At 51.4% G+C, this 12,633-nt stretch overlaps 4 protein-coding genes across 7 annotated transcripts in view; 2 read left to right on the forward strand and 2 right to left on the reverse strand.

The window, feature by feature from the left end:
• The first annotated feature begins 100 nt into the window (after positions 1–100).
• On the forward strand, positions 101–12,082 carry LOC117890129. Its single transcript, XM_034794816.1, has 2 exons — positions 101–1,268; positions 12,072–12,082. Exons 1-2 carry the CDS (start codon positions 205–207, stop codon positions 12,073–12,075), a joined length of 1,068 nt encoding a protein of 355 aa, XP_034650707.1. The 5' UTR covers positions 101–204; the 3' UTR covers positions 12,076–12,082.
• Positions 1,676–3,138, forward strand: LOC117890128 (sulfotransferase 1C4). Its single transcript, XM_034794815.1, has 4 exons — positions 1,676–1,928; positions 1,995–2,434; positions 2,503–2,629; positions 2,690–3,138. The coding sequence occupies exons 1-4, from the start codon at positions 1,844–1,846 to the stop codon at positions 3,085–3,087; spliced, it is 1,050 nt and encodes a 349-aa protein (XP_034650706.1). The 5' UTR covers positions 1,676–1,843; the 3' UTR covers positions 3,088–3,138.
• LOC117890127 (probable phenylalanine--tRNA ligase, mitochondrial) lies at positions 3,118–4,694 on the reverse strand. The gene is made up of 2 exons (XM_034794814.1): positions 3,418–4,694; positions 3,118–3,351 (listed from the first exon to the last, which is right to left on the reverse strand). The coding sequence occupies exons 1-2, from the start codon at positions 4,627–4,629 to the stop codon at positions 3,184–3,186; spliced, it is 1,380 nt and encodes a 459-aa protein (XP_034650705.1). The 5' UTR covers positions 4,630–4,694; the 3' UTR covers positions 3,118–3,183.
• LOC117890121 (serine-rich adhesin for platelets) overlaps positions 6,741–12,633 on the reverse strand; it is a 33,340-nt gene continuing 27,447 nt past the window's right edge. Inside the window, exons 4-7 of one of the 4 annotated variants that reach the window (XM_034794798.1) lie at positions 10,310–10,783; positions 10,189–10,252; positions 7,316–10,122; positions 6,741–7,282 (exon numbers count right to left, since the gene is read on the reverse strand). In XM_034794798.1, the coding sequence (XP_034650689.1) occupies positions 7,025–7,282; positions 7,316–10,122; positions 10,189–10,252; positions 10,310–10,783 (3,603 nt within the window). In that variant the 3' untranslated portion in view covers positions 6,741–7,024. Of the gene's footprint in view, positions 10,123–10,188; positions 10,253–10,309; positions 10,784–10,866; positions 11,024–11,123; positions 11,391–12,633 lie in introns of those variants that run through there. The other 3 variants (XM_034794800.1, XM_034794801.1, XM_034794799.1) reach the window with 3 other exon arrangements.

A 12,633-nucleotide genomic window follows, 5' to 3' on the forward strand; every position in this document is an offset into this window, starting at 1 on the left:
GCCACACAAATTGAAATTTTCCATTTTGAAGGGGGAGAAACGTCTACATATCGACACACTTTTCATTATCAGTTCAAACAACATCAGTAGTATAAAGAAACAACTTTCAGAATTTATTGAAAATTATTGTGCGAGCAAACAAAAAATTCTTCAGCAGTACGTTACTCCCTAGCATATACATAGGTACGGATTCCCAAACACGCGATGAATGCCTTTGGGAAGACCAATGGGCGTAGTGCTGGTGCCCCCCAATCCCCAAACTATAATCGACGTATCACGGATGCATCGCAAGTCACCGGAAATAGCTCGGCCAGGGCCTTGTTGACGGCGCCGCTTTCGGGTCACTCTGCAGGAGCACGAAAGGCAGCTCACTGCGGAGCGGGCGATGGAGGCTCCGTTGACGGGCGTTCCTGGAAGACGCAAGGAAATCGTCTGGAAGGAGGTTCCCCAGCAGCCACAGGGACCACATCCCGCCTGGCGCGTCCTACCATTGCCTCGGCCTTAAGGGCATCCAGCAATCAACAGTCGGTCAAGCAGCAGCGCGAGCGAGCCGCTGCTGCCCTGACGGCCTCTCTGAACAGGTCGGAAAAGTTGAGCGCCAAGAGCAAGACTGTTGCAACAGGAGGTTGGGCCAAGAAGGATCGTGAAATGACAGAGTCGGCGAAGCAGGCGGCTCGAACTCGCCTGTGGCCACCAAAGAAGGCGGCTGGAGGTGAGGCCCTCCGCCTGAAGAAGGAAACTTTTGCCATAAACCTGGACGAGTATCTGGAGGAGGACGAGCCTGGCCTGGAGGGCGAACTGCCGTCAGAAGATCTGTCCAATCGCTTGCTAGAGGCAGGCGTTCAGACCAACGAGCAGGAGATACTCAGCCGTGGCCCGCTTCCTGGCTTGAGGGTAGTGATCCCCTCCCAGCCACTAATGGAGAAAATTGAAAGGGAGCGGCACGAAGCTAAGTCCCGGCTGGAACGCCAGTCGACGCGCAGGTTCGCCTCGTACGAGCTGCAGGAAGAACAGCACCTGGACGAGCTGAAGGAGTTCTCTGAGCGCCACGTCGTCACCAAGCGCAGTCCGAAGAGGCCGCCACCCGTCATGTACGCCAGTTACGACAATCAGTACCAGAACGTTTTCAAGTCAATGGACGACTTCTTTACCCGTGAGGTCCCCAAGTCCGAGTCCATCACCGACATCAAGGAACGCATCAAACGAAAGGAGCAGGAGCTCCTCAGTCTCTTCGATGGGGTGGACCATCTGAAAGAGCAGCCGAAGGTGTAGCTGCCCCCAAGCTCAAATTCCAAATTCTTTGCCTATAAATTGACCAAAGTTCCAGCCTGAAAGGAAAGGACGGTCCAAGTACATATTTGTTTTAATAAAGTTTAAGTCGACATTCCGCGATTGAAATCTACATTAGCTCATCTGGGTCCACACCTTTTCCAAGAGCAGGTCAGCGCATTCGCCGCGTTAACATAACTTGTCTAGCAAGTAATATAAAAAGCTAAGTAAAACAAAGAGAACCTGCAGGGCCCGAATCTTCAGATACCCTTCGCTGCAATAGTAATAATTGTATGACCACCGGCACGCTACACTGTGGACTGTCCACTTTATAATCTGAATCAAGTAATAAAAGTTAGTCAAGGCATTGCGTGCTTCGGGAATGCTCTTTGGTAGGGCATTGAGGGTAAGTACAGTCGTATTTAAATTACGCTTAGCCAAGCAGTACTACGGACCAACCAGTTCTCACTTTCTCTGCGAGCCGAAAGTAGGGTCAAGTCAAGACGATTTCCCAGCCCACAGTGCCAAAGTCAGTGAGTTGCTCAGTCAACGCTGGCAACTGGTCGCGCGAGCAATGGAAAAGTCGCATTTAAAATTTCCCCACGAAATTCGCGATGTGGAGGAGTCGACAAATGCCGAACTGCTGGAGTACTTCAAAGGTGTGTAGTCTCTGACATATGTACATATCTGGTTGGCTGGTGTAATTCCTGGTTCGTGGCTTTCAGGCGAGCGGACTGGTTTTGTTCAGGTTGGAGGCGAGGGCTACTTCTTTCCAGTCAAATTCAAAGACGAGGCGGATAAATATTACAACTTTGAGGCTCGACCTAATGACGTCTGGATAGTGACTGTGCCCAGATCGGGAACCACTTGGACACAGGAGCTCATCTGGCTGCTGGCCAATGGGTTGGACTTTGAGCAAGCCCAGCGGCGACCTCTCACCGAGCGTTTCCCCTTCTTTGAGTTTCCACTCTTCATGCACAGCCAGGTCAAGGCAGAGCTTCTGGAGGAGAACCACCAGTCAGCTGGTGCCGCGGAATTTATTGAGAAAATTTCACGGCCGGGATACGAGGTCCTTAGTGAAGTGCCTTCTTCCGAGCGACGCTTCATCAAGACGCACTTTCCATTCTCCCTGTTGCCGCCGAGTGTCCTGCAGAATAAATGCAAGGTCCGACCCTTGTTGAAGCAGGACAACTTGTACCAAAAATTTAATATATAACTACACATGTATTTCAGATCGTTTACGTTGCCCGCAATCCCAAGGACGTTGCAGTCTCGTATTACCACTTGAACAGGCTCTTCCGCACCCAAGGATACATCGGGGACTTTGAGCGCTACTGGCGCTACTTCCAGAGAGGATTGAGTCCGTGATCCTTCACAATATTTGTCTTATTACATTTTGACTATCAAACGGTTCTTGCAGATCCCTGGCTGCCATACTATAGCCATGTGAATGAAGCCCGGAACCATAGCCACTTGAGCAACGTTCTCTATCTGCGTTACGAGGACATGCTGAAGGATCTGCCGGGTACTGTGCAAAGCATTAGCACCTTTTTGGATTGTGTACCGAGTGCCGAGGACCTGGACACATTGCTCGACCATCTAAGCATTCGAAACTTTCGCGAGAACAAGTCGGTGAACATGCACGAAATGGCCTCCGTTGGAATCCTCAATAAAAACGAGGCGGGCTTCGTCCGAAGCGGCGGAGAAGATGCCAAAAATGGTACCCACACCCAAAAGGAGTTTGTCGATAATCCCAAGTTGCTCAAGAGCGCCAACGAATGGATCGAACAGAATGTTAAATGCTTCAGAAACATATGAAACGGGTGCAGAAATAGAGCTCGATGTCACTTATTTTGTTTGGTACTTGAACTCTTTTTGTTTTTTGGCTTAAATTGAACCTGAATTGGACTAGATCTAACGTATTTGGACATTGAAACTTTCCACACTGGCATTGGCTATCTGCTTGTGTATATCGTTGACTTCCGCCTGGGTCAGGGTGCGCTCCATATGGCGGTAGACAATGCGGAAGCAAACGCTCGACTTTCCCGTCTTCGGATGCTTGAATTTGTCCACTAGGCTGATCTGAAGAGGAGGTAGAGTTAAGTTCAGCTACTCTGTAGTTTTTGGTCCGGGTTTAAAAGCACTCACCTGTTCCACAATGTCGCCAGCCACAGTCCGGACCAGATCGTAGAAATCATTGGGCGAGAAGCCAGCATCGACCTCCACGTCCGAGGGCAGCCAGAAGGACAGGTCGTTTGTGCACTGAGGATAATGGGAGATGGGTTTGTACTTTGGCAGATTAAGCAGATCCTTTTCGCTGAACTGCGAAAGGAAGCCGCTGTCGTTGGACCAGAACAGGCGAATGTCCGGTATGTCGAAGAGCACCATAGCCAGACGCTCGAGGCCGACACCAAAGGCATAGCCAATTGACTGATGGACGCCGGACTGTTGGAGTATCTCGTGGCGCATTATGCCACAGCCAAGAACCTCCAGCCAGTTGTTCTTGAAGAAGATCTCCAGCTCCCAGGAGGGTTGCGTAAAAGGGAAATAGGTTTCTACCCAGCGGTACTTGATGCGAGGACCGAACAATTCCTTCGTCAGACCCACAAGGACGTGCTTCATCTCGTGCTCCATCAGTTTCACCGCTTCCAGAGTGTGACATGGCTGCTTCGTCTGGTCCATGCACTTTGATGAAGGAAGAATCAGCTTCGGATCGGCTACTGAGCCCGTCCAAGTCTCCTCGAACAGTTCCAGGCCGGGATTGCGCTCAAAGAGCTTGTCCTTGGTGACTAGTCGCACTGCATCTGCCTGATGGAAGACTGGGTAGTGGGTGCTGTCGATCTCATCGCGCCGATACACCTCCCCCACAACAAGGAAATTGTCCAGTCCACCAGAGATCATTTCGACCTGGTGGGCCGTGGTGTGAGCGCGGAGCAGCTGGTGCTGGTTAATGTAGTAGCAGTCGGATTTCTGGCGACTCACATGGTCGCTGGGTATCAGGAGGTTGTCAAAGTTCTGCTGCACTGTCACCACAGGATTCAGTTTGTCGTAGATGGAAAACAGTGGATTCCCGCGCTGATTACGGTAGGCTCCATAAAAGTAGTTAACAATGCGCTGGCGAATGATCGACAGCGGATGGTCTTTCTGCAGATGCTTATTGGCTCCCAGGTACGACAGAATTTTGGGCGTCACATTCGTCCAGCTGTCGGTGGCGTACGTGCTCCCATTCACCTCCAGTTGTGGCTGCGCAGGAGGTGGAGTTTTTTCAACCACAGCGTTACTGGCCAGGCACCGGATTCGACAGGAGCTACCCGTCCGCAGAGATAACCTGGAGCCCTGCACACGTAGTGCCAGCAGCATTTTCGGGGGCTATTTTAGATTATATGAACAATTGCATATTACAACCAGTGTGACGGACCGCGGACTTATCGATAGAAATAACTTAACCCACTTAGCCCCGCATTAGTTGAACAGGTGAACCATTTGCGGTAAGAAGCGGAAAATAATAACAAGCAAATTATCTTCCTCTCTTGCCCATATTTATTTCAACTAAATTGCGTACAAAATCGCAGGTTTCATCACTTTCGTGAGTAAATTCATAATATGCACTGTGCAACAATGGGTTAATCGATTTCTGTCCATGACAAGAAATCATTTTCTTGGAATTTATTTTGCTTTTTATTGCTAGCTTGCTAAGATTGAGAGCCCTGAACATATAATTTTATCTGAATGATGTATTAATTTTTTACAAGATTGGCTAGTTTTCGGGACTCCTTTTTATTGGACTAATAAAAAAATCAGGTCAAAGCATTAAAAAGTAACTTTGATGGGAATGTGACGTCACTGTTGCTCGTCAACTCTAAGGAGCATAAACATTTGCACACCCTCTTTTCAATATATTATATTATATTGTTCATATTATTTTTCTGTGTTTAATCATGGCACCGATCCCTATTCATGGGAACCATAAACTGCAAAATTTCTTTGAGATAGGATTAAAAAATGTATTGGAGCCACAGATAAGAAAAAATTCATTAATTATTTCATATTATTTTTCCAATTTTCATAGAGAGAAAATTAAAACGTAAATGAGTCTGGAAGGTTTTATACATTATGTAGTGTTTTATTTACCCAAAAAGTTAAAAATGTACGAAAAAGTAAATTCAGTGCGAAATCAAGAAAAAAAGAGGAGGAACGTTGTGAGACTATCAAATACACAACCCAGTCAAGTGATACATATTCATAAGTATGTACAATATACGACCGAATACGAATATCAAATTTTACATTATAAATTTTTTTCTACATGCGTCATCTACATATACACCATAGGTCATGTACATATGTACGTCATACACCAAAACGCCGTGGTTCTCCCCCGCAACAGGACGTCCACTGCAAGAGGCAGAGCGGGGGACAATGTAAACTCTTCATTTTGGATAAAATAATGATCCGATAATATCAATAAGGATCCTACTCCGGGAACGTGATGGATTTCTACATTCTCTACAGTTCTGGGGATGTCACAGATTTTCGTTATTTGTTATAGTGGAGGGGGCGGGTCGAAATGTTGAAAGCTCTAGTCTCTGAGATCTAGGCGACAAGCAACACGGACGGCTGATCAAGAATATATGTATATACCTTATGGGGTCGGAAACGTTTTCTTCGGTGCGTTACGCACATTACTTCGACCACAAATCGAATATATTATTCCACAATCTGTAGTTGAAGACTTCAAGAGCAGAAATATTAATTTTTACGGCAAGAGCATGAAGACACACATATCAGGACGACCGTGAAAATGTCCGTATTGCAAAATAATATCTAATCTATATAATATGAATAATCCTTCAGTTGCAGCAATCCAAAACTAGCTTAGTTAATTCGAATATCATACTCGTACGCTCCCTGCTAATCTGTGAGTGTGATTGGAGTCTCCTTACAGTTGATGACATGTGAAATATTTTCTTTACTTAGAACACAGATGTAGTCGATCTTGTGGCGGCGCAAGGGTAAAGATATGGTAGAATCATGCTTGTATACGGCATAACATTCTTCCAACATACATAGAAACAGATTCACGAATATAAGTCAAGTTGTTGCATCCTTGGATATTTATTAGATCGCTATTATTGTTTGTATGTATGTACATTTGTTATATATTTAGATATACGTACATATGTATGTATATTTACTGGTGTGCCATTATTATTATTATATTTACTAAGTTACAAAATTTTGAAATCCTAACTGACGTACATATCAGGACGACCGTGAAAATGTCCGTGTTGCAAAATAATATCTAATCTATATAATATGTATAATCTTTCAGTTGCAGCAATCCAAAACTAGCTTAGTTAATTCGAATATCATACTCGTACGCTCCCTGCTAATCTGTGAGTGTGATCGGAGTCTCCTTACAGTTGATGACATGGTGGAGTGCAAAGCTTATGTTTGTTTTTAACACTACGTAACATGCAGAAAAACTATAAATAAGTATACGCTAGTCACTTGTTGAAGATCGATATATGGTTACTATTTACTAATGTGATGCGGGAGCGGAACCCGAGTACGCTGCAAGATTCTCTGGATGGACGCTTGAGTGTATTCGGGTCGCAGCTCCCGTAACTTGGATCTGTGGTCCTCCTTTTTACAGTTTTAGGGTATAAGTTTTATGGTTATACTACGAGTAGTCATAATTTGATTATTCTATTTATATTTTTAGTTGATTCCTTCATGTCTATAGAGAGCATTCCTACTTGAGGGCCTCCTTGGCGCGCTGCTCCCACTCGGCACGGCGCTGATGGATGCCCTTGAACTCGCCCACTGTCGCGGATCGCTCGATTGGCTTGCCAGACATGGACATGGCACCTGTGGCTTGCGTCACTGACCCTGTTGTGGGTGGAGTTGCCTGTGGCACCGCCGGAACTGATCCTGTCGATGGGGTAGTCTGTTTCATTTGCAAGGACATGCGATCGCTCGCGGGCTTGGCGCCTCCATTGTTGTTGCTGTTGCTGTTGCTGTTGGTGTTGCTGGTCAGGCTGTTCCGGACACCATTGCTGACCTTGATGGGGGGTAGGTAGGTAACCACCGACTGCTGTCCATTGACCGCCTTCTGCAGATTACTGCTGATGTTGTTATTGTTGTGGTTGCTGCTTGTGTTGAGATTCCGGAAGTCCACCGAGTTCCGGTTGTTGCTGGGATGTTGGGAGGCTGTCTTGGTAAACTCCCCGCTGATCTGCGCCTCGTACTTGGGCGACAGTTTGTCCAGCTTCTCCTCGCTGTTGGACTGGTTCTCCTTGTCACTGTCCACACTCTGGCTGCCACTGGGCGCTGATATCTTCTTGGACACTGACTGGGAAGGGGCTACCACCTCCTCATCTTTCACCTTGAGCGAACGGCGGGCAAACACTTTCATCAGTTCCGGCGTGGGGTCGTCCTTGTTTGGCGAGGGGTTGCCATTGCAGCTAGCAAAGGACTTCTTGCGCAGCACCACGGGATTGGCATTGCCATTGACTTCGGTCAGCTCCGGTGTCTTCGGCGGAGTGGCAGGAGCTGGAGCACTCACTGCCGGCGGCGTCTCCGCCTTGCCAACTGACTGCTTCCGCTGCTCCACTGCAGGCCGTTCCGTTCTCTCCTCGTTGAGGAACAGTCGCTTGCGCTCCTCCAGCGAGAGGCGGTTTACCTTGCTCTCCTTCTGGCTGCTCCGCTGCTCCCTCGGTGCTGCCTCCAACTTGGGAACGGGGATGCCGTTGCTCTTTGGTGTACTGGGTGTCGTAGCAGGCGTGTTCGCTGACGAGAGGCCTTCGCTGCTGCCGCTGCTGCTGCCAAAGCTGGTCCGCACGCTGGACGCGCTCACAGATCGCAGCTGCCTGCCCAGATTCGGCTCCAGGGCCTGCCTAAGGTTGAGTGGAACCGCGCTAGGACCCACGGGTATCCCCGTCTGCTCCACGACCTCCACGCTGGCCCCACTGCTCCGCCTCGAGCTGAGGTCATCGTTGCTCTGGCTTCGCTCGCTGGGCGATTTCAGGTTCTTGGCCAGAACCAGGTGGTTGCACTTTTTGTGCAGGCTCGCCTGATCCACGCGGTTCAGCTGAATCTTCATAAACTCCGGCTCCGCGGGACTCTCCACGTTGCTCGAGTTGCGACGGCTGCTCCCACAGCTGTTGTTATTGTTGCTGTGGTTGCTGGAGCTGCTCTTGGCCGGAGTTCTGGGCGGACTGTGCGAGAGCTTGGCACTCTTGCTCAGAGGGCTGGCCGGGCTGGGACTGCAGATGGCCATGGCTGTGCTGGTCATGTTCTTCTTTCCGAGATCCAGTAGCTTTGGGCGCTCCGGCTGCAGTTTGGCCGTTGGAGCGGTCTGCTCCACGGGTAGCTGCTCGCTGACCGTTGCTGCTGCCGACTTGCGCAGGACACTCACCAGCGGCGACTTGACGATCATGTCGATGTTCTGCTCTATCTGGGAGATGTTGGCTGGACCGGGGCTGGACTGGACAAGGAGCTTGTTGCTCCGTTGCGGCGAGATCTTTGCCAGCGCCGGCAACTGGCCCGCAGACTCAGCGCGCCCCTGCAGCAGCTTGTTGTCGTTGATCTCAAATCCCAGGGACACGCACTTGGTGTTCGGCGAGAGGGGGGAGCGCGGGGACTGCGGCGGAGAGCGGGGCGAGGGCTGCTTGTAGTAGGAGGGCAGGCGGAAGCTGATCGAGAGATCGGGCAGACTGGGCATGTGGTTGTGCACGACCGTGGACTCGACCACGGACTCGCGCTCCTCCTGGTAGTTGCGGAAACTGCGCGACTTCTCCACCGTCTTGCGCTGCTTCTCCTCGTAGTACAGCGGCGAGGGCTCGTCCGTGCTGGTCTCCAGCGAGTTCGAGGAGCTGGAGTTGTGCCCCATCGAGTCACTGGAGCGTGACAGCTTCTGCTGGAAGGCGCTGAGGCCCACGATCCGTGGCTTTCGTTCGAAGTGCGCTCGATCCGTGGTCTCGGCCTTGACCTGCTGCTCGCGCACCAGGGTTGTGGATTGAAAGGTGTCGTTGCCCCGGGTGCTCTTTGACAGTAGATTGGTCACGTCGTTCGAGTGGCTGCTACTCAGAGTGGCGGCGGGCGCGCTGGCTCCAAGCTCTTGAGGGATGTAGCGTTGGCGAGCCGCTGGTCCCGACTTGGGTTTGGAAGCCATCTGCGGCTGGGCAGTAGTACCGAGCCCGAGCCCGATCCCTACCCCTAAGTCGCTGACTATGGCGTTGCGCCCGTGGCCGTGACTGTGACTGGCCTCGTTGTGGATTTCACGCTTGATCATCTGGCGGGTCTCCTGGACATGCTCCACGTGTTGTTGGTGGGAGGTTGCGGTGCGCGACTTGTCCGGTATCGGCAGTGACTCCCGGAAGGCCGCATCCAGGCAGGAGCTGGATATCTGAAGCTTCTTGGCCACGCTCTGGCTGGAGTCGGTATCCTCGAGGCCATCGTTAGCCCGGGCAATGCTGCGCTTTGAGTTCCTGTGGATAAGTCGCCTCAGGAGTCCGCTCTCAGCGCTCTCGCTGGCAGCCAGGGCATCGTCACCGTCCGTGGAGGACTCGCCCCGACTCTCGAGCACGGTGTTCGCCTTGTTGATGGTGGTAGCGGTGGTCGTGGTGGGTGATCGCAGTCCAAAGATCTGCGACGTGCTGGAAGACGTGGTCGTTCTTGTCGCCTGCTCGATGGTTTTGGTCCGCTTCGTCGTGATGGAACTAGAGCTGGAGCTGGAGCTGGAGCTACAGTTGGCGGCCGTTATGGTTGTGGTGCTGGGACTGGGACTGGAGACAATGGCAGGCAACGCCTTGGGTGGCAGAGATCGCGTCCTGCTCTTGAGGTCAGCATCTGAGGGAAAATGGGAGGAGGATACAGATAAGCTGGGAACTCTGAAAAGTGCTGGGATTCACTTACCACGGACTGCCCTCAGTGCCGGGCACGTCTTCTGCAAATCCTCGTTGGCTTCAGGTATGGAGGACTGCGGACACGGGGAGGAGTCAGTTATCAATCTTGGACATCTGCTGCCTTCACTCACCTCCAAGGTCCTGCGGTGTTGTCTGCTGGGCCCCTTCTTCTTGGCGGGTCTGATGGCCATCTTGTGCTTGGCCGCCGCATGGGACAGCCGGTGGCGCTCCGTGCCGACCGCATCCACCTCGTCCTCGTGGTGCGGGCGCAGTATGTCCGAGCCCATCGAGACGGAGGAGCTGGTCGACACCCGCGAGTGGTACCTGTGGCTCTGGCTCTGGCTCTGGCTGTGGCTGTGACTGTGGCCGTTACTCTGGCTGTCCTCCGTTTCTTCGGCGCTGTTCACGCTCTGAAGACTCAACGAGGACACCTCGCTTTGGCTGTGTCCACGGAGCTGACTGTGACCTGGGGCGGCACCGCGGCTCTGGCTCTGGCCTCCCGCCACTCGTCTCTGCGGCGATGCCGGACTGCGGGGCAGGCCCAGATCTTCGTCGGAGGCATCGGGTCGATTGCGTCGCTTGCGCAGAACGTCTGTGAGCTCCGCCTTGAATGGAAAGCAAACAGAAATGTGGAACGGATTAGCACTGGTACTCTGGATGCGAGATGGGGTGGGGGCCCGGCTGTTACCCAGCTCTTCCACCGGAACGCGAAACGGGCGCGTAGACAGCTGCGGCCGAGACGACTCTCGCCGATGCTAGAGCCGCTCAGCCTCATCTTGAAGGGGTTCTGTTTGAAGTCGATCATTTCGAGAGCCTCGATGCGGGCTCGAGGCTGCGAAAGACTGTGAGGATGCTCGTTTCGATTAACGCGGAAACTGTGGCGCTGTACATATGAACTCATACATGTCCCTGCGATTCCTGAACAGTCCCGGCCCCAACTCTTACCGTAAACGAGACCTTGAATGGATTGGCCTGCACTTTGAGGGAGCCCGCGCTTCCGGCTACCATCTCGGATCTCGGGTCTCGTGTCTCGGGTCTAATCAACGGCGCACTAACAAGGGCTATTGTTGTCTGTCTGCGGTGGAGGCACGCGATCCCAATGATTTCACTTTCCACTGGCACAGAGACTGGGCAACAGAGATGTGTGCGCACATCCAAGTGCAATGTGCAACTGAAAATGCTCTCGAGTCGGAGTAGAGTAGAGCAGAGCAGGGCAGGGCAGATGTGGTGTAGCGCCCTCGACGAGTGAAACGAGAGTGAAATTGAAATGGAAATGGAAATGGCGGCGCACATGGTGGAGTTTTTACCTAGTCGAACATAATTGACTGCGAGGCAGGCACTGGAAATCTTTGTGTTGCATTTCAAGGGTACCCAGAGTACCCAGGGGCATAAACAGATGCAGAGGCCAGAGTAAACATTCCCCGATCTCTTTCGAATGCACATACAGTGCACACCCGATAGAGCGGACTGAACTGTCCGGGCGCGTGGTGTGTCTTGACGTGACGCCACCATCTGCTTGCTCTAGGCAAGGTTCTATTTTTGGGAGCTGAGGCTGGCCTGGCTCCTCGTTGTACGTGGATTAAGTGCCGGGCTGGTTCAGGTTAAAGACCTCGTCCATCAATTGCATTCAGATGCATAAATGAAGGAGAGGTTCTGATGGATATGCAGCGGGTAGATGAGTGGATGGGTAGATGGGTGGATGGGTGGATGGGAGGATGTGCGAGGCTGTCTCTCCGAGTTCAATGTGCTCTGAGAGATTTGTACATTTCTATTCCTGTATCTTAGCCTCTTGGTGTGCTTCAAGTGTCTTCTACCCAGTACTCATTCCAGGCTCAATTCCTGCACATCTGTTCTGTCCGATAACATTCGGGGAATTATCCGCGTCTCTCACAGGTAGCCAGATTAGATCCTTCCGCAACTCCTTATCGTTGCATGTGCTACCTGCTGCCAGGGTGACTAATCCGAATGCGAACACAGTGCAAATCACTGACCAGACCAGACCAGTCCACGTCCCCGTCCCCGTCACGTTCACTGATTTATTGGCACACTTGCTGAGTGGGCCACTGGTCTGGGTGGAAGAGTGGTGGAACGGGGGAGTGGCCAGTGGCTCCAAACATGGCCACACACAAGCCAACAAGCCAGCATTGATTACCACAGCACCTCGCCTCAATCTGTGCTCCTATGGCATGTGGCTGTGGCAGGGGCAGAGAGAGACAGAGAGAGAGAGAGAGAATGGGAACAACAGTTGGCCAAGTGGGAGTAGAGGCAGGCAGGCAATCGCTTTGAATTAATGCAATTGCATCATTTCGCTGTCCGAGCTGCATTTCAGGTATCCAACAAATGGCAACAGCCGCGGGTAGTAAGTGGAATAAACGGTATATTCCCAGCCAGGTGGGGGCATGGGCATCCGCTTTGGATCGCCGAATGCTTGACAAGGCTTGACCTTGACCCTAAC

The sequence above is a fragment of the Drosophila subobscura genome, chromosome E, assembly GCF_008121235.1.
Source record: "Drosophila subobscura isolate 14011-0131.10 chromosome E, UCBerk_Dsub_1.0, whole genome shotgun sequence".
Classification (NCBI taxonomy): Eukaryota; Metazoa; Arthropoda; class Insecta; order Diptera; family Drosophilidae; genus Drosophila; species Drosophila subobscura.